This window comes from Lycium barbarum, chromosome 9, assembly GCF_019175385.1.
Source record: "Lycium barbarum isolate Lr01 chromosome 9, ASM1917538v2, whole genome shotgun sequence".
Lineage (NCBI taxonomy): Eukaryota > Viridiplantae > Streptophyta > Magnoliopsida > Solanales > Solanaceae > Lycium > Lycium barbarum.
In genome coordinates, this window is record NC_083345.1 from 10,653,437 (window position 1) to 10,675,385 (window position 21,949).

The 21,949-nt window shown below is 36.2% G+C and overlaps 2 protein-coding genes across 7 annotated transcripts; both read right to left on the reverse strand.

The window, feature by feature from the left end:
• Positions 1-7,311: 7,311 nt before the first annotated feature.
• Positions 7,312-10,475, reverse strand: LOC132610354 (uncharacterized). The gene is made up of 2 exons (XM_060324661.1): positions 10,053-10,475; positions 7,312-8,210 (listed from the first exon to the last, which is right to left on the reverse strand). Exons 1-2 carry the CDS (start codon positions 10,410-10,412, stop codon positions 7,680-7,682), a joined length of 891 nt encoding a protein of 296 aa, XP_060180644.1. The 5' UTR covers positions 10,413-10,475; the 3' UTR covers positions 7,312-7,679.
• An 898-nt stretch (positions 10,476-11,373) lies between these two features.
• Positions 11,374-20,931, reverse strand: LOC132610352 (uncharacterized). 6 transcript variants are annotated; one of them, XM_060324657.1, is made up of 16 exons: positions 20,433-20,931; positions 19,184-19,342; positions 18,948-19,064; positions 18,384-18,468; positions 18,117-18,225; positions 17,955-18,022; positions 17,752-17,877; positions 17,626-17,677; positions 16,752-17,556; positions 16,314-16,508; positions 16,115-16,175; positions 14,286-14,399; positions 13,022-13,135; positions 12,822-12,908; positions 11,982-12,049; positions 11,374-11,905 (listed from the first exon to the last, which is right to left on the reverse strand). In XM_060324657.1, the coding sequence occupies exons 1-15, from the start codon at positions 20,540-20,542 to the stop codon at positions 12,023-12,025; spliced, it is 2,229 nt and encodes a 742-aa protein (XP_060180640.1). In that variant the 5' UTR covers positions 20,543-20,931; the 3' UTR covers positions 11,374-11,905; positions 11,982-12,022. The 6 variants fall into 6 exon arrangements, with proteins under 6 accessions (XP_060180640.1, XP_060180641.1, XP_060180639.1 ...); XM_060324658.1 differs by having other exon boundaries at positions 16,752-17,306; positions 17,382-17,677; XM_060324656.1 differs by having other exon boundaries at positions 11,374-11,912; positions 16,752-17,677.
• Positions 20,932-21,949: the final 1,018 nt, after the last annotated feature.

The window sequence follows — 21,949 nt, forward strand, 5'->3', positions numbered from 1 at the left end:
TAAAAAGTTGTAGCATTAATCAGCACGCTTTATCATTAGCCTTTAATAAAATTGCTCTGATGTGGCAATTTTCTAATCAGGCTATGTTTTGAACTTGAACTAGTCAATAGTTCCTAGTTAAAGAAGCAACAAAAAAGAATCACCAATTGAGAAGAAAAAAAGGCGTGTTTCTGAGTAACCTTTTGGAAGCTTTCGCATCCCTGAAATCAGCTAGTATTGTCTCTCAGTAACAATCACTTAATGCCATGTACGTGTGACGAATTGCACAAATCATGTTTACTTCAAAAAATTATTTACGTTTTCCCAATTTTAAATATACTAGTTTTGTACACGTATGTTGCACTTGTATTCCATGCTAATTAATTATAAATATTTTAATAATATTGCAACAAGAATGCAATGAGTTGTACAAAAATTAAAGAGATAAAATACAAGCTCAAACCCATGAATGATGAGCATATTCAACTGATATTTATTATCAGTGCATACACATCATATTGAAAAATTGCTATCAAATCAATATCAAAAGTAATATTTGAAATACTACAGTTATGTAATTCTTATAATATCAAGTATTCAACTTGAAATCATTTCATGTTTCATTATGTCAAAAACATATAATTCAAATATCGGCTAAGATTGCAAAATGTTTCATGTCTTAAAGCTTTTATCTTTTTTTTTTTTTTTTTTAAGAAATTGTAGTCTCTACCTTGTTACAGCAGCATACATAACATGAGTTGTTGTCGAAGTCGAATTCGATTAACATATGTTTTCTGATGGATATGAATTATTTATGTAATTTTAATATAAAACATGATAATTATATCTATTTTCGCATATTTTCTAACGAATCTTGCAGGAAAAAGAAATTATAGAAAAGAAAGAAAAGAAGCTAAACTACGAGAATGACAAATTCACATTGCACAATCATTTACAAATTCACATTGCACAAATCATCTTCATATTTGTGGGGTCCATTTCAATTAGGCATGTGCCTATGCAATTCTTTGGCTCCAAGAAAGTATATTCGTCGCTAACAAATTTTACATTATTTTAGCATTTTCTATTATGAAATTGGAGGCCAAGTTTCTTTTCCTATAAGTAGAGGAAGTTGTTCTCAATTGTAGGGGGATGAGGAAGGTATAAGAATTAATTAGTGTTCCTTTCTCTTCTTTTCTTTTTGTCTTTGTGGGAATAATATTTTTCTTTTTCTATTTCTTTGTTAGTTTTTATCTTTTCTCCATAATGGAGTAATTTTTCTTGGTTATTGGGATACTAGATGAAATTTGATGAAGCTATTATAATAAACATCTTTATTTGATTATCTTCTTATGTTGAGATTTTCTCTTTATCATCTTTATACACCAAGGTATTTGATATTAATTATATCTATTATTGGAATATAATTATATCTCTTTACCGAAATCTCTATCTTGTTATTTTATTTCTTATCCAGGAGAAGAGGATGATTTAAACAAGTTTATTGATTTAAATGATCTTTATCTTATTTATTTTAGTCCTAATTCTCGGGGAGGAATTAACTCAAATAAGCTTATTGATTTAAATGATTTTTATCTTATTTCTTTCAGTCCTAATTATCATGGAGGGATTGACTCAAATAAGTTTATTGATTTAGCAAAGGCTAATCGAAAGAGGCTTTTGTTCACTTGGTGCACTCAACTAAGATAATTCTTGTTTGAAGTCATTACTTTAATTGGTTAACTCACACTAATCGAAAGAGATGTTATTAATTAGTTATTGTTTAATGTCACTGCTTAATTGTCAATATATTAATAGTGTAAGCGAGAGTGTGCTATTAACATATTGTCGTTATGTGGAGTGATTGTATAAGAAATAAACAATCATTCTTTCAACAACAAATAAACTTTTGATTTTATTATATGATTTTATCTTGCCGATTCAAAATATCCCAACCTCTATCTTTTATTAGAAAAATTCAAAAATATTTCTTATTTTGTTATCATAATTTTCAAGACTTTTGAACAACTCCATTTTCATCAATTTGATCCTCTCAAATAGTAACAAAAATAATACAAATCTATAGCCTAGGTGGTTCTAATCTTTGTGGGACGATATCTTAAACTTTACTATAATTTAACTGAATACGAGCAGAAAATACCTATGCACATTGGTCTCGTAACTTTCATTAGGATAGATAGCAGACCATTTCAATTTCATAGTGTACACCTACACGGAAGTAGTAGTTATTTGTCCTAGAAATAATGATTTCTAAAATACTTAATTGATATATAAATCATAATTGCATGGACATGTATCCTTTGTCTGACTTACTAATTATAGAAAGAGACACTGTTCTTGGGGCAAACCAAAAAGGAAAGTAAGATACTTAAATTGAGACAGAGGGAGTTTTTTTTTCTTTTCTATTTTAAAAAGTTTCCCTCTTCACACACTTTGTTTTGTTTGCAATTTATATGTGCATGCCATGTGACAAAATTGTGAGGTATTAGCTACCGAAAACGTATGTTTAAGATGTGTAATAATATTATGTTTAAGATGTGTAATAATAGGTGCTGAGAATATTATTAAAAAAATAAAATGTGTGTTTTTTATTAAACACAATGTTTAAAATTAGTTTGAATTATTTGTTATATTTTACTAGTGTAACTAATATACCAGCGATTAAAAAGTTAATTTAATTGAGAGAACACCAATTTATAATATAAGAATATAATAGTTAATTAATTAGAAATCATTGAATTTTTACTAACATCACACTTATATTTAAAGTTCTCTTATGAAAAACTTACAGATAAGAATGTTACATGAAATCTATAGAGCCACCAATTTTCGAAAAGAAGAAAAAGATACAACAATTATTAGACAGTTTTAGTGAAAAAATATAATTGTTAACTCTAAGAGTTCTATGTAAAGATGGAATTAACTATAATCATGATTTGTTCCTTCGTTCCTAAAAATGCAACACAACATCCAGGAGATCTTAATTATATTATAAAAAAATTCATAATACTAAGCTTAACTATATATTTAGCATAATTATCCCAATTTAGGTACCTGTTATTATGTCTGAACTTTGCGTCTAGCTAGGTAAAGAATATCAGGTAGGCAAATTTTAAACTTGTTAACAATGGATTTTCTACACCATGACACATTCAATGGAGCATTACTTTGTAAAAAAGTAGATTAGGACAATGAAGCATTTCTTTTTATTAGGAAACCACTAATCTATGAGATGGCCTGTTGTAGATGTATTGCTTTGAACTATATTATCACACTTCATGTTTGTACATAGCATATGGAAATTTCTTAGATGATATTCTCCCAGAATTATTATCTATGCAGTTCGCTAGACGCTACTGATAGGCCACGATGAAATAAAAAAATCTATGTAGACGATATTAATAGTCGGTTTTAATCATATTAGTACGGTTATGTAGGTCCTATGTTTTATGAGTATTCTAGTCCTATTAAAAAATTTATGCCAGTAGTAAACATTGAGAACTTCATATGCTTTTTATTTAGTATAATATTGTCCTGAGATTAACTCAGTCTCACATAGCTGGTCTCAAGCGTGAATAAAGAAAGAGGGTTATGGTAGGTTGGCAGCCAACGTAAAACTGGTCAATTTGAAGAATCCTCATAATACATATGGTATGACTTGAGTTTAAATAGAGAAATCAGAAACATAGTCGTTGATGATTCATATCGCCGACCTCAACTCATTTAAAAATGACACGTAGTTGTTATCATATAATGTTGGGTTGAGATTGAATTTAAATGAACAAATATAGATAGTGAGGATAATTGAGCTTTTGCTTATTTGAGACTTAGGCATAATTGTTAGGAGATGAAATTGTTCGCAATATACTAATTGGAAACCAAAGTATAGCTTGAGAAACTATGTTTTGCTTAGATCCAAAGTCGCTAGACACAGTTTGAAAGCAAAAATTGAGAAATGAAAATAGATACATCCAGTGGATGAGAAAATATTAATATTACTGGTTTCATCATCAGTAAATAGGGTATCTGAAGGTACTACAATAAATAATCTTCATTCTATATTTTACCCACTAATAAAAAAACCTATTAGTAGTTAACTTTTTGTTTGGCATATTGTGTCAGCCTATACAAAATCCGATTCGTAGTAAACTTTTTGTTTGGCACATTGTGTCAATCTATACAACTATCCCACATCGAAGACTCAAAGCAATTTCTGACCTTTAACTACAGCTAGTTGACGTAATTTATTCGCCGAGCTCACTCACGAGGGCTTGTAATCCAAGTGGAGGCATTATTGTGGTGGAATGTTGGGCTGCTCCAGATGGTTGGGCTTTGGGGGGCTAATTTCTGGCCTGCCCTCTCCAAGCGCAGAGTTGGATCCTGTGGCCCAATCGAAAGAATGGGCTGCTGGATTCCTAAAGTGGGGCGGAATGCGTGAGGCTGGTTTCACAGAGCAACGAACAGCTCCCGCTTTGTGCAGTGGAAGGATAACTGGCCAGTGCTTTCCAAGTTCAGTAACGCCTGATGGGCTGCTCCAATTGAACCATCACTTTTTTCTTTTGGCCCAGTTTATCAAAGTTCAATCTTTTACATTCTTTGTCTCTTATTTCCTGTCTGAAAGAACTCTGTTGGGCTGTTCCAGATGGTTGGGCTAATTTCTGGCCTGCCCTCTCCAAGCGCAGAGTTGGATCCTGTGGCCCAATCGAAAGAATGGGCTGCTGCATTCCTAAAGTGGGGCGGAATGCGTGAGGCTGGCTGCTCCAGATGGTTGGGCTTTGGGGGGCTAATTTCTGGCCTGCCCTCTCCAAGCGCAGAGTTGGATCCTGTGGCCCAATCGAAAGAATGGGCTGCTGGATTCCTAAAGTGGGGCGGAATGCGTGAGGCTGGTTTCACAGAGCAACGAACAGCTCCCGCTTTGTGCAGTGGAAGGATAACTGGCCAGTGCTTTCCAAGTTCAGTAACGCCTGATGGGCTGCTCCAATTGAACCATCACTTTTTTCTTTTGGCCCAGTTTATCAAAGTTCAATCTTTTACATTCTTTGTCTCTTATTTCCTGTCTGAAAGAACTCTGTTGGGCTGTTCCAGATGGTTGGGCTAATTTCTGGCCTGCCCTCTCCAAGCGCAGAGTTGGATCCTGTGGCCCAATCGAAAGAATGGGCTGCTGCATTCCTAAAGTGGGGCGGAATGCGTGAGGCTGGCTGCTCCAGATGGTTGGGCTTTGGGGGGCTAATTTCTGGCCTGCCCTCTCCAAGCGCAGAGTTGGATCCTGTGGCCCAATCGAAAGAATGGGCTGCTGGATTCCTAAAGTGGGGCGGAATGCGTGAGGCTGGTTTCACAGAGCAACGAACAGCTCCCGCTTTGTGCAGTGGAAGGATAACTGGCCAGTGCTTTCCAAGTTCAGTAACGCCTGATGGGCTGCTCCAATTGAACCATCACTTTTTTCTTTTGGCCCAGTTTATCAAAGTTCAATCTTTTACATTCTTTGTCTCTTATTTCCTGTCTGAAAGAACTCTGTTGGGCTGTTCCAGATGGTTGGGCTAATTTCTGGCCTGCCCTCTCCAAGCGCAGAGTTGGATCCTGTGGCCCAATCGAAAGAATGGGCTGCTGGATTCCTAAAGTGGGGCGGAATGCGTGAGGCTGGTTTCACAGAGCAACGAACAGCTCCCGCTTTATGCAGTGGAAGGATAACGGGCCAGTGCTTTCCAAGTTCAGTAACGCCTGATGGGCTGCTCCAATTAAACCACCACTTTTTTCTTTTGGCCCAGTTTATCAAAGTTCAATCTTTTACATTTCTTTGTCTCTTATTTCCTGTCTAAAAGAACTCTGTTGGGCTGTTCCAGATGGTTGGGCTTGGGGGGCTAATTTCTGGCCTGCCCTCTCCAAGCGCAGAGTTGGATCCTGTGGCCCAATCGAAAGAATGGGCTGCTGGATTCCTAAAGTGGGGCGGAATGCGTGAGGCTGGTTTCACAGAGCAACGAACAGCTCCCGCTTTGTACAGTGGAAGGATAACGGGCCAGTGCTTTCCAAGTTCAGTAACGCCTGATGGGCTGCTCCAATTAAACCACCACTTTTTTCTTTTGGCCCAGTTTATCAAAGTTCAATCTTTTACATTTCTTTGTCTCTTATTTCCTGTCTAAAAGAACTCTGTTGGGCTGTTCCAGATGGTTGGGCTTGGGGGGCTAATTTCTGGCCTGCCCTCTCCAAGCGCAGAGTTGGATCCTGTGGCCCAATCGAAAGAATGGGCTGCTGGATTCCTAAAGTGGGGCGAAATGCGTGAGGCTGGTTTCACAGAGCAACGAACAGCTCCCGCTTTATGCAGTGGAAGGATAACGGGCCAGTGCTTTCCAAGTTCAGTAACGCCTGATGGGCTGCTCCAATTAAACCACCACTTTTTTCTTTTGGCCCAGTTTATCAAAGTTCAATCTTTTACATTTCTTTGTCTCTTATTTCCTGTCTGAAAGAACTTGTTTATTTTAATCCTTTTGTTATAAAGCAAAGAAATATAGTTCTCTAGATTGAAGTACCAACTTTTAATTTCTTTAGAAGCTAACCTTTTTACATTCAAGATCAAATAATATATGATAATGAGCGTTTTTTTATTCTTTGCTGAAGAATCATACAAAAAAAAAAAAAAAACAGTTTTCACAATAAATGTAGAGAGATAAGGCTAAAAGGAGACAGATATAGAGACCACTTAGCGGGGAACTACTTACTTATACTTGATATTCACATCAATATAATCATCAGAGTCATAAATTAAGGTAGCAATAATACCACGTAGTGATGACTAATTAGTGACGGTTCATATACGAGGAACGTCTCTTAAATACATTTGTTTTATATAAGCACCAAGTGCGAGTAAAGTTTTACTTTTTAAATTTCATCCCCGAACAAAAGGACTATGATTGATAATATCTTAAACGTGATATTAGTTTGGGATTTTTGTTAATGTTGAAGTTTTATTTTTGGCATGAGTGTTGCTCATCATTTCTAATTTCTAGTTGTAGAATTAGTTATCTTTTCACAAAGTGATTCTTTTCCACTTCTAAAGATTTTAAAAAAATTACTCTATCCAATTTTATACTAATAAGTTGTTTAACAGAAATACAGAACTCAAAACAATGGTTGTATCTATATAACAGCAAGAATTTGAATAACTACATAAGTTGACTTTTTAAATGCATGAAAAGTTGGTATATTTATCTTTTACACTGTTCACTAATTACGTAAAACTATATGAACGACCAAGCTTTTGAAAAAAGAAAATGATAAAACAATGACTAAAACATAAACGATTGTTGACTCGCAAAATCATCACAATATGATCATAATTACTTGGACATAAATTTGTCTATGGGGGAAAATGGAAACTTCATACAAAGAAAATTTATATTCATGCTTATTCTGTAGATATCCTCAATCTTTTGTGCAGTAATCAATCATATCTTTACCTATGCAATAAGAAGATACTGAAGCAAGAAAAACCTATGTTCCTCAACCTCTTCAAAAGTACCTCCGGTGTGTCGGATTCTCCAAAAGCTATGCATTTTTGAAGGATCGGGGGAGGCAGCATTTTTGAAGGGTCCCAATCAACATAGACAAAAACAAAGTATCTCCTAGAGTTGACTAACAACAGTTGTTCCACTGGAGTAACTCGGATTGGCGGCAAAAGCTGCCCATTATAGCATCTTAGTCCATGAAGCCAAGAAAGGGAACATGGAAATCAATAATCGTAACAACAAGGGCGTATCACTTTTTGCTTCTGGTGTACTTAACTTACCCTTTTCTGTAGGTATATTTGAAGTTTTAACGGATGATTGAAATGAGCTTTTAAAGCCAGTTCTAGATTCTGTTTCTCGATCAAGTTCATCCCACCCTCCATATCTAGACACCTCTTGGTCATCCTTATTGGTTGAGACTTCATTGTTGGAAACCCATGATTGATAACCCGACTTTCTCTTCCCCGTCTTGGGGCTTCCTCCTCTTCTCCAAAAGTTTGTCTTGCTTGAGGTGGGAGCACGCCGTCTCTTCTTAGTTTTACTCTTGCTCCTTGGTTTGTCTTGTGTCGCATCCAGCATCTTTTGGATCGCAAAGGAAAATGTGGAATGTCCAAGAGGGATGGCTAATGCCATAAGAAAAGCTTTAGGTCCTCCTGTTATCAGCAATGCTATTATAATTGGTGGAAGCGCCCAACCGTAGGACCAGAAAACCTGCACTGCCCAAGAATGCTAACTTGTAAGTTATTTGACAAAAATCATCCGCTTATGTTAAAATTTCTGTTGGAGTTTTAGCAAGACTAGTCATTATCTAATGGATTTTGATAATGACACTTGAACATGTGGCTCTCGATCTGTTGAGCACCAAATGTTTATACTTAAGTTAGATAGTTCTACTCGGGAAGTCAGTAGAAAATGTAGTGAAAAGAAAGCTACTGAAAACATAGAAGAAAATATACATCAAACAGAGCTCTTAAATATATAATAATCAGATCTTCAAGAAGCATATAATAAGAATCAAAGAGACTTTCTAGTCTGAAGCTTCAACCCTGCGGTTAGATAAGGCATAAGATATCCTCATAAGTAGTGGCGGAGCTAGAACATTGAACATGCCGTCGTTACGGGAAACTTTCAGATTTGAAAGGGCAAAAGACTTGGAGAAAAGCTTGAACAGGAGGGGGGGTTCAGAACAATTGGTAATATTCCATTAACCAACCATTTACGGGAAAAACATTGTGTGCATAGGATATTATTTCAATGTTGAAGGTCTTGAGTCATGATAATTCTCAAACTAGTTTTCTTTTTTCCTTCTTTTTCCTCAAATCTCTATCTCAGCCTATGCCTACATTATCACGAGCGTCTGCAGAAAAGACTGGCAATACGGTTATATCCTACTTTTCACTTAATGGAAGTTACTTTGGACTTTGGAGCAATCTTAGCAAAGAATTCTGATGTTGAGTGTTTAAGAATTACATGGCTAGCTTCTGCACCGTTATGATGACTGATGATAAGAGAATTCCGTGACAAGTGAAATTGTACTCCAACCATTTCAAGGTATTTTAGATGTCACTTTAATCCTCTCTAGGTATTTTATGTGATATAAAATGATTAGGCATAAAGAATAAGACCTAGCTGATATGACCTAACTAGTGTTTATAATTTCAAAAGATTCGTATCTACAGTTGAAATATGTGTAGAATACGCCATTGGTCTTAAGCGCATCAAAGATTTCCCATGTTTCCTAATGGAAAATTCTTATAATAAATGTTTCATGATGGAAAATCTTGGAATGTAGTCAGTTGTTAGATAGCTTCTTCCAAATATTGTGAAGAAGATGGAAATTCTTTGGCATAATCTTGCTTTCAAATTTCAACTCAAGATTATCATTGTAGTAACCAGTAACCTTAACTAATTTACAATCATGCGCTCCAACAATGTGAATTCAAAGAACACAACTTATGCATTTCAAGAAAACATCATAGGAGTACTAAATTTACAAAATTCATAAACAATCTGATTCAGTCTCAGCATATCCAAGGCATCACTTTACACAACAATGTGAATTCAAAGAACACAACTTATGCATTTCAAGAAAACATCATAGGAGTACTAAATTTACTAAATTCATAAACAATCTGATTCAGTCTCAGCATATCCAAGGCATCACTTTACACTAGCATCTAAACAACTTCCTTCATAATTTAGCTGATCATTTCAACCAGCAATATTCTTCTTGTCATACTCTTACTCAAAAGGGAAAAAAATGGATTCAGGCTAAAATACAGATTCCACAAAACCCCATCTTCCTTCAATCCATTCAAGTACCCAAAAATGTCAAACCCCCATAGCCATGCCAAAAAAAAATCCAACTTTCAGCAGAAAACCCAAAATTCAAGAACCAAAAATGTCAAAAACCACATATCCACGCAAAAAATCCAAACTATAAGCAGAAAACCCAAAATTCAAGTATCCAAAATGTTAAAGCAACCAAATTTTACAGAAAAAGTCAGGAATACTAACAGAAAGAATAAAAGTGAGAAGCAGAAAAGTTGGTACCTTAAAAATCCAAATACTTTGAATATATTCCTCCAAAACTTGAGCTCCTTGGTCCAAGATTTCATCCTCATCAAGCTCCTCTTGCTCATCTTCAAGACCCCCAACTCCACTAAAATTCTGGTTCTTGATAGTCTCAGCATTTGAGTCCCACTTGTTAGACTTGCAGCATAGGTGAAAAGGTTGCTGAAGAAGAAAATGAGAAGACAGTGAATAATTTGCAGGGTTTAAGGAATTGGGGTTTTTAGTGAAGAAAACAAGAAGAGAATGGTTGGGGTTTAAGGGTTGAGAGGGTAGGTGAAGAAGAAGAAGACCACCATTCTTCATTGATGATGGTCCATTCCATTGGCTAATATTACTCATCACATTATCCTCTCAGATATTGACTCACTACTGTACTATGCTATTTCAGGAATATTTAAATGGCTCCCTACCTGATTTTAAGCCAGTTGTTGACTGATAAAAACACGTGTTTTAAAACACCTCCACAGCAATATGTTTATCAATCGCTGTTATGTAACTTTCACCATCACATAATTGAAGACACTTTATCATTTTATTGTAGTACTTTTTTTTTTAATCAAAATAAGTTTTTCGCGCTCCTCACATAAACATGGTCAACAATTAGAGTCGTTTATATATGCATTTCATTGAGTTGAAGCGTTAAAATGAGAAAAATAAGAGTTGGCTGGTCAATTTTATAATTTGATGCAAGTTTAGGGTGCAAATAGGGCATTCTAACTTTCAAGAATAAAGTATGTTCAGTAAAGATCCAACCCCGCTAGTAATATTTTCCGCTTTAAGCCTAAGTCCCGCGCATCTGTAAAATGCTTCACAGTATTAACACCTGCTTATATAACAACATGTCTCATGTGTTTTGCTAATATGAACTTTCCTTCTAAGCTGGGCGTCACAATAAGAACAAAAACTGAAAGAAGTTTTACAATTTGCATAGGTAATAATGAATATAGTTTTTTCAAAAGTTCAATCACTTTAAAGAACAAGTTCCACTTTTCTTTAACCCATACTAGCAGTAACGGAATAACTATGTCACTGGAAATTGACCTTTTCGACTCAAGAAGTCAATCTGACTTCAGAAATTTTGCAAGTAATAGTAATTGCACGTATTGAAATAGAAGATTATTTTGGTTAGTGTACGAATTTCAGTACATACACAGAGAATTATTACATGTATCTACTAGATAATTTTGTCAAATCAACGTAGTAGAATTTCATTCAGAGGTAAAAGAATATGATCAATACACACTTTATATGCAATCATGATTCAGAAGAACGGAACTTTTTTTTTTTTTTGGGTCCTGAGTTTGAAAGATAACTCTTTTCTTTTCTTTCTTTTAGTACGTCAACAAAATAGAAACCATTTGAAAGAAAGTATAAAAAGTTGAATACATATAAACACTTGAATGTTTGCAACTGACTTTTTTTTCCTTATCCTTTTCTTTTACCCCCTTTCACTTGAAAGAAAATTAACTAGTCTATTTCAATTTCTGATGTACATTTGAAACCATATGACAATATAACGAAATGTCAACTTGCAGAAACAGCAAACTTCTTCGCCCCTCGCAACTTTCCGACGACACTTCCTCTATCAAAGTTAGTATAATTTCTCTAGATGGAGAACCGTGGCTCTCCTGAAACCACCTTTGTAGTTTAAGCACAACGTTTTTCGCACACGAAAAAGATCAGTCAGCCTGTAATGGCTAGTGTCAGTACACAACTGTAAGTATAAACCCTCTCTTTGCCACCAGCAGCAACACATTTAACTATACAGCCACCATCAACAAGACACAATTTTGCAACCACCCGCCTCCTGATACGTATATTTTCATGACACCCTGAATACTAGTATGTGTCAGACAAAAAAAAAAGTTTCGGAGGAACATAAAAAGAACAGAATCAAGAGGCAGTTACCAAGTTTTACAGCTAAAAACCATCTGCTATCTTCAAAGTTTCTAGCCTTCTAAAGCATATGTTGAGACCTGTATTACATTTGCAACATAACGATGTCAGCAATAGAGATCATAAATATCTCGCACCAAAACCCCCATGGCAACGGTCATTTACACAAATCCTTTTTGTTAAAAGATTATAGTTCTGGTTGACACTAAAGTATCACATACACATGATGATTGTGGCTTTTGTCCCGGAGGTGCAACCACATCAGTAGAGGGAGTTGGTAATGAGTGTCTGGGCTACTCCTCTTCCCCTTACGTCTAAATCCTAAGAGGATTTGGCTACAGGATTTTGCCCTAGCTTATTTTAATAAATTTCACTTTGCTCTAGTTAGATCCAATTCATTCCAATACTACAAAAAAATCCAATACTATATAATTTTCCTTTAAGTCGATACCGTCTTATTGATCATTTGCTTGAATTGTGTTTTCTTCTTAGCTGCTGAGCTATTTAGATTGTCCCAAAGAGGAACCTTTAAACCCTTCAAAACTTGGTAAGAAAACAACTATGCTGCTTCTTTCATCCCCCCAAAAGAAAAAAACGACTATTCCGAGCCTTCTTCTCCTTTCCAAAAGAGACTTACTCTAATCTACATTACAAAAAGAGAGCCTATAATATCAAATTCTCCTGACCTCCCCCCCCCCAAAAAACACACCCAACCCCAAAACCCTAAGTCAACAACCAAAAAAAAAAAAAAAAAAAAAAAGAAGAAACAATTGGTAAAGCAGGATCAAGTTGTTTGCTTCTACTAAAGTCATTATTATTATAAGATAACTTTGAAATCAGGCTTTAGACTACCTCAAGCATGTCTTCATCAGGGAAACAGGATACTGTCCCGTCCAAACCATTTGATTTATCAAATTGGAGGATTCTCAATTTTCCTTCCTGCACAATTTAAGGTTGAAAAAAAAAAAGAAGATGAAATACTTTTGAGAAGAGAAACAGTTTTATAGTTGAAACCAAGAAATAAGAAGCTCAAACAATGTCTGCATAATTACCTTGGTTCCATATACTAGGCCACCACCAACCAAAGGATGGAAACAAGCGACATTAACCTCATCCTCCGCACTGGGAAGAACTCTCACAAGTTCCATATCCGAAACTCTATAGACCTGATTCAAAGACACACAATCTGAACTAACTAGAGACAACAAAAAAATACACCGACATCATGAACAAGCCAAATTTATTCTTCTTTCAGGTTCAGTAAAATGATCTCAATAAATTGTGAGCAGGAGCATAATTCTTCCTTTTTAAGTTTTGTGCAGTCCAAAAACAATATGCATCCCCATAAAAGAACAAAGTTTCATGACATACTAGCAAGCCAATTAAAACTGACCCTCTTCAACCTTAAAAGTGTCCTAACACATTGTTGTTGCACTTGCATATCAAGCCCATATTAGCTCCAGTTAATCTAGCCCCATCTTCATCAACTTAAGTCCAGCCTGAAGAACCTTACTCCATGAGTTAATCTTTTTTTTTGTTTCGGAAGTTTTGGTTCTAAAGTCAAAAATATCCTGCATCACTTCATCTAGCCCACCCAACTTGTTTTGGACCAAGGTGTACTAGTTGAGTTTGTAGTTTAGGTTGCAGTGCAATTGAAATTAGTCTCTACAATCCCATTTATGTGATATTATTTGACTGGTACAGGTACAGGAGATTAAGCTAGATCAACTAATATATTACGTGAGCAATGACACATGTTAAGAAGAACTTGACAATTTGAGCTCTGTATAAAGAGAAGAAAAACATAATGGCATGAATCGAAGATAAATTGTTCAAAGTTGTGAAATGTAATTTAAATTCATTTAATTTGTAAATAGCGTACAACATATTCTTGTGGCATCAAACCTTCAGCGACATGTCATAGTTAAACATGGGTGACATAACATGGGTATAAAGGACTAATATGTTTAACCCTCTGTCATCAACTACTCTCTGGAACCAACTGTTCATAACCCAGATTGATTGGCTAGGAGGTGAAGAAGTTAAAACTCCCTTGCATATTTGCAGAAGCAGATGAAATATATAAAAGAACTTATAAGAAGCATAGTGACAGATAAAAAACCTTCTCAGGTTTAAAACAAAACTCTTGAAACTTCCATAAGTCATATGATTAACATTTTAGGATGTCCTAACATAAGAAAGTATACAAAAGAATTAAGACAAGTAAATGAAAACAAGTGAAAGTACATGACCCAGTCTTGGTGGTGGTGAGAAACTGACATTCCATAAGAAGCCAGGATATAATCAGGTACTCACCTCAAGAATCGTGTAAACTGGTACAGTTGTATCTCCATCAATCACTATACTTTTCAGAAGTGAACCGTGGCGACGCCCATAGGCAAGTAAAAGATGCTCAGAAGTTGGAGAGAACTGCATTTTCAATAGATGTGGAGCCACAATCAGTTTCTCACATCAGAAAGCCAGAAAGCATGGTCGTTTTGGACATAAATGAACAGTATTAGCTGCATATACACAACTTTGCGGAGCACTCTTTTTATCAGGTCAAAAAAGGAATTTTACTGCCCAATCTTGAGAACTATCAGTTGGTGCTATGTAAGGTACTGGCATATAGTAAATGGATTTTTACTTGATAGTTACATGAGAAAGTACATAAAAATGGGGCATGTGAATGTAAAAACTCCATGGGATTATGAACTGACAAACATATTCTCTACAGTTGTAGGGAACCTGTACTATAAAATGTCATGTGGCTTAATCAGACTTAGGAGGATACCACAGGTAAACACCACTAATCCCTTAATTGAAGGACAAGAATCAGAAGTCACTCCAAATAATTGCTGATTCAAAGCTCTGTATATTCCGCGCCGTAGAAGCAGCCACTAATGCTTGCATTAGATCACGTTGTCTACATCACACCCCTTGGGATGCGGCCCTTCCCGGACCCTGTCCACCGGGCTGCCCTTTTTTTAACTGCTACTTTCTCAATCACCAGAATACTTATGACCGCTTTGTGCAACTACTATAAAGCTTCTATCATTGAATCAGCAACATCACTGATCATCAGAGCACGCATTTAACAGCTTGCGGGGCAATGGCATTGCACTAGTACTTAAGAAGGCTTGTATATGAACTAGTATTCTGACCCTCTAATTTAGAATAAAGAACGGATTTCAAAATCAAGAACTTGAAGTATTTATCTCTTCCTAATTGAAGAAAAAGAACACATCAAACTGCCACAGTAGAGCGCTACAAAATACAAAATTAACGTCCCCTAAAAAACATTTCTGCTTAATAAAGTGTCTATAAGATGTGCATACTTGATGAATATAGATGTGCATAATTAATCATTAAGCAACATAAATAGAACTTCCACATTTAGAGAAGAAACTACAAAGGACCAGAGGTGAAACGATCCATGCCAGGTATCCATATTTCCACACTTCAAGCAACAGAGACAGAGATCTATCTTAAGAAGAAACGACTAGCAAGAAAAACACCAACAAACAAAGATGTGGTATTCTGCAAAGCAGGGAACCATCTTAAATATATTGGTTGATGAGAAAATAACATTTCAATCCATAAGAGCAATCATTACTGTGATTTACAGTTCTAATTCATAAAATAATGCAATTGTGAACATCTCTTAACTGGAGAAATCATGTCGAGATTCATTTCTTTTCAGGAAAAGCTGAGATTCTTTTTACGCAATAATAATGTACTATTGTACAATTACACAAGGTCAACAAAACCAAATATCCCGCAGTAGAAATGTAAAACAAGATAAGGTTCAAATACCAATCTAGAGGAACTTTTCACATAAAAAGGATTGTTCTACAAAGAAAGGTGATACATTTGTGCCCTCATTTAGGGCACAATTTCTTATCGAACTCATGCTCAACCAGTTTTAAATTTCATTTCCAAACAGATTAAAGAAAGAGCTTCCTCTTCATTTCTCTCCCATCTAACAACTAATATTTTCTTTTACTTTCTCAAAGGATTGAGTCGAAAATGTTAAACAAGTAAACCATCTAGAGTTCATTCTCCCAGAAAACCACAAAGTTCCTACCCAAAAACATAGTTTTGGATTACAAACCAATCAGAGCAAAGACCTAGGAAGCACTCACCTGAATAGAAGTCAAACAATGAGCAGCTCTAATTGCTCGAGATACAAGCACTGAACCAAACCTGCAATGGGGTAATAGAGTTCCCAAGTGACCACCAAACAAAGCCATGAAAAGAAACAAGGAACAAACGAAAAATAAAATAGAACGAGTGAGTAAGCAGAGAGGAAAAGAAAACAAAGCGATAAGATTTGGTATTTACGTTGCCTCCTCCAAGGAATATATCCGTAGCTCATACATAACCCGATGGGCTGCAATTGGATGCCTGGTAGGTGAAGTTGCAGCATCATGACGAAATTGTCCGTGAAAACCAGGATCAGCTTCCATGTTGGGCAGAATACATGCAACACAAGCTGCTAAGAATCTCCCACATGGTGAAAAGTGGGCGCCCATTTCACTGAAATAGACAATATATATCATGTAAGCATTAAGGGCAGTTAATTGCACGTGGTGTCTGGTTTTACACTGACATAACATATAGGAGTTGCCAAATGACGGTAACAGGATAATCATGAACTACCCTAAGAGAAAATTAGGTCAAGCAGCTAGTACAGCATGAGAGACAGTTAAATACCCTGCTGTCCTTCAAGGCATATCAAGACTTCAACCGAAAGCTTTGAAACAATAGAAATTATCTCACCTACAAAGCACAGCATGTGGTATGATTAAGCGACATTTTTCAGCATCAAGCGGAGCACATGGAGCCTTAACATCATAAGGCCATACTCTGAGTTTCACAGTACAAGGCAATTCAGAAGCTGCTGCTGCAGTCAGTGAAGTAGCTATCTCTGACTGGAATCGACTCATAAAAGCCTGAGAATCACTTTCATCATGTACAATATTAATGGGAGCAGCACTATCACTAGATCCGGCAACAGGTATCGCTCTAGAGCGTGAAGAACGGTGGCGAGAACCAGATCTTCCAGACCTTGGATGATTACTGTTTGAAATGACTGCCGGAACTGCAGGAGGATGTTCTACTTCACCATAAGCCGATACACTGTTCGTGGCACCACTATGCTCTGGATGAATAGCTCGTCGGCCTGCTTGGCTTTGGCCAATCAACCATCCTTGCAAGAAAGGTAATTCCCAGTATGCAGGGTCACTGAAAGGAAAAAACTGATTGTTTCTCTCTTCAGCCGGCACATCAGTCTCCATAGGATCAATTACAGGATGAGATGCATTCTCAGTATCCCTAACAGAGGAACCAGTCTGAGCTTCTCGTGCAGGAGATAAAGTTGGGTCAATAGGGGACAATAAAAGTTCATACTGGCCAGAAGGAGTTGAGTACGTGAGAAGCCGGACAGATGCAGAAGTGTCTGCTCTGTTCTGTGTACTGTCAGAACCCATGTCTGCATTGCTCTGCTGCAAAGGCAATCTAGGATCACCTCTAGCGTTTGATGGCCAAATCATGAATGGTAGAGACATGATGGGTAGTTCATTTGCTGAAGCAGATCGATAAGTGGAGTGAGCATCTGTCAAATACACAGTAGGAGGAGGGTACCGCAAGTTACCGGGAGAAGTTGCAAGCGTCATTGACGAATCTGATGAGTCCAGATCATTGACCTAAAAACAAGAGGGTTGATCAGATCTACAGTATTCACAAGTTAAAATCCAAAGTAACAGCACCAGAGTGACACCTCAGCTGTTAAGAGAAATGGTGCGCCATGTGGGTGGAAATGCACAGCACGAAGTGAACGTCTTGTCTTTAGTACAATAGCTGGAGAAGATGCCTCCCCTCTTCTGTTGTAGTGCCACATATAAAGCTACCATAGATTGAAACAGCATCATTACAAGAAGAACTTGCAAGCAAACCACAATGTATGAGTTCTGAATTTCTTACCTTGTGCCCTGAAGCAACAGCGAGAACTTCCCCTTGGGCATGGAAGGCAATGGATGCTATAGGACGGTCTGCAGGATAAAATTCCCACCATATGTACTAATTAACAAAACAAAATGCTAAAGAGTAATTTTTTTCAATCAGTAAGATGTTACAGGTTATTACAAAAATCACGCGATCCTATACACTCGGCAGTTTTTGCATCCCATAAACGAACTTCATGGTCCAAACTTCCACTTGCAAGTATCTCAGAGTACAGTGGATGGAAACGAACCTGCAGAAGTTCACCACAATGTTAGATAACAATGGAGGAATGAGATATTCAAACAGCCACAAAGTGTATGAAATAAGAGTATTTGCCAAGAGATAATGAGATCATCCATGAATGCAGCACAACTATTTCAGATGACTAAAGATCTCAAACAGACTTACCACCCAAGGAGTCCTGCGATGTCCACTTAACACCTTTAAGCATTTCCCGCTTTGGCAATCAATTATCTTTACCGTGTGATCTCCACTGCCACCATGGTAACAAAATATGTCAACGAACTTGATAGAAGCAAAAAAAAAAAAAAAAAAAATCACAATGCAACAAAAGTGGAATAGTTTCCTTTGTATCTTAATTCACAAATACTGACAAAGGATTCAATTGTTTCCTTTTTTAAGATATGAATCTGACTGATGATTTAGAAATGTGTATATAATGATTACTTGGACTCAAAGGGCAACAAAAGTGGAATAGTTTCCTTTGTATCTTAATTCACAAATACTGACAAAGGATTCAATTGTTTCCTTTTTTAAGATATGAATCTGACTGATGATTTAGAAATGTGTATATAATGATTACTTGGACTCAAAGGTCTGTATTAGATAAACAGTTTCACATCTGAGGGGAGAAATAATAAATGAGTCAAATCTCAAATTAACCAGCAAGACACTAAAATGCATAACATGATATATACTTGTACATGTCTATGTATTCAAAGAGAGACTGACTGAGTAGAAGCAAGTGTCTTTCCATCAGGACTGAATGCCGCAGCTATAGTAGACCTAGGCGGAGGCAACAGTGGACAATAGTTAGCTGAAAAGTGTCTCAATGACTCTGCCTCTACCCTGGTAAAATTAAAATGAGACAAAGTCAGAAAGCAGCATTGAAGATTTGCAACAAATTAACTTTATGGAAAAGAAAAAAGCAGACAGAATGTTACAAAAAGCAGACAGAATATAACTACCATGATATAAGACTCCGTCTTGGGTCTCTTCCTACTTGGCTTTTTAACGCATTGGAATGAACAGAACATTTAGAGGTCTCACCCCAAAACTTCTTAGAGCTGCGTTTAGTTCGAGGAGATACCTCCCTCCTCGTTAAAAGCTGAAAGACGTTACCGCAGCTGGCAAAGAAAATAAACCGCCTCAGCAACCAAAATACAAGCAAATTTGTGCAATCTAATTTACAAGCTTTGCACCTTTGTGCCTACCCACAAAAGTTCATCTTTTAGAAAAATGAGAAAACACTCACAATGCTTATCTTTATTACCCATGCGTATAATAAATAAAACTTTTTATATGGTAAACACTAAACACCACCATCCCACCCCACACCACCACTCAAGGTTGGAAGTTGAGAGTCCTTTCTACCGTGCTATTTCACAATTGTAATATAATAAAATACAGCATTAAACAATTAAAAACTGATATATTTCCCATCTTTGAGAATATAATCTCAAACTAAATTCAACCCAATTGAAGCTGAAAGTTCAATCTTTTTATCCAAAGACCTATTCCAATAGTAACCATATCATAAGCATCACCATGATACATATCACTGTGAACCCTTTTAAGCTAACAGTAAGTATGCCAACATCATATATAAAGACTCACATATTTAGCTACATAATAATTACAGTCAACCAAAAAGTTAGTTGTTTTTCAGCTTCAGCTTAGAACCCAGCGGGATAATGGCCAATTCTCGACCTTTCTCCACTTAAATACCAGACCTGGTTCACCAGACAAAATTCCAACTGGTGGCCTGCCTCTGAGTTGATAATATTGTGTAATATAGACTCATCAAATTAAAGAGATAATGTTCAAACACACACCTGAACTATCACCTTTTTGCGAGTTTCACACGCCAACTATCAGTTGTTCCCGATAGTTGGCCTAATCAGCTTCGAAATGTGTTTTAATATATAGATGGTGATAGTACCGGTAAGAAAAAGGGAAAAAAATGATAGTTGGGGTGTGAAACTCGCGAAAAAGTGATAGTCCAGGTTTGTTTTGACCATTAACTCTAAATTAATAGATGCAAATATCATTCAACACATTAATCATTTTATTAACTCAGATCAATCATGAATTTCTAATTCTATTTCCACGAAAACCCATACAAAGCCTCTAAATTTTAGATCTTTGAATGAAAACAATAATTAATATCAATATAAAAATCAAATCTTTAGAGTTTGAAGATCAAAAACAAAAGACCTGTGTTTGCAATTAGGGTTTTGCGCAATCGAATTCCGTGGAACAACCGAATTTGACGTTGATGAATCACTACTTGAATTCTCAGCCCAAAAAGACGAATTTGCCCTCATAATTCTATCCCTACAAAAACCAATACCTCATGCCCCAAAAATTTCCGCCATTTTATTCAGAACTGAAAGTTCTCGGTTTGTTTTATTGAATTCCCTGAAATGGCCTCGAATTTGCAGGAAATTGAGGGGGATTTTGAGATCTTGGAGAAGGGCAAAATGGGAATAGAGAAATGTTTTCGGAGAAAATGATGAGAAGAAATGATGAAGACGATGATCGAAGGTGTGTTTGAGATTTTGGGGGGTTGGATTTTCCGGCTTTCAGACAGTAATATGTTTACTTTTGATGTTGTGATGTTGTTAAATGACAGATATGACCTTGCTGGACACAACCACAATAATAGCAACATATCCGGTGTAATTCCATATGAGAGATTGGATTTACGCATGCCTGATCTCTAGCTTTGTGGGATGAAAAGTTTAATCTCAATTGTTTATGCTAGGGCGCGAGTGCACTCTTTCCCTTTCTAGGTTGTTGTTTGAGTTAATGTTGAATGAACGATCATGTTTTCACGAGTTTCACACTCCAATTATCAGTTATTCTTTTTTCTAACTGAGTTATCGTCATTTATGTATTAAACATAGCTAGAGTTTAGGTATTAAAGCATACCTAGATATTTCCTACCTAAACTGTCACCATCTACTCAGCTTTATGTATTTTAATACATAGATGCTGATAGTTCAAGTAGAAAAAAGGAACAACTGATTGTTGGGCGTGAAACTCGCGGAAAAAAAAAAGTGAAAGTCAGATTCGCCTTTTCGCGAGTTTCACACTCCAATTGTCAGATGTTTCTTTATCCTAGCTGATTTATCATCATTTATGTATTAGGTATGTATTAAAACACATCTCGATATTTCTTACCTAAAGTATCACCATCTACTCAACTATATATATTTTAATACATAGATAATGATGATAGTTCAGTAGGAAAAGGGAATTACTGATTGTTGGGCGTGAATGCAAGTCCGACGACACAGGAGCGGGATTCTCGAAAAAGCCAAGGTCGTGGGTGGCCAAGAGGGCCCAATTGGAGACTTGAAATCTCAGCAGGAAATGCGAAGGTTGCAACAAGCCAGCCGGCCAAAGAGAATCAACTAGTTTTGTTTTGATCTGAGTAGGCTCATAATAGGGAATACCCTAACCCCGGGAGCCGAGGCACTCGCAAAAAAGTGAAAGTTCAGATGTGTTATTGACCATTATCACTTTTTTCTTTTTAATTTCATCCTTCATTAAGAGTTTTGCAATCGAACTTTAGGAATAAAAACTTTTGATAAACAAATATGTTTTTTCTTTTTGAATAAATCTTAAAAGATAAGTATTCGAATTACATAAGAGAATTTTAAATATAAATGCATAAAAAATTTCATTCAGTAATTAAGTTCATTAAAGGACAGTATCAGAATATTATA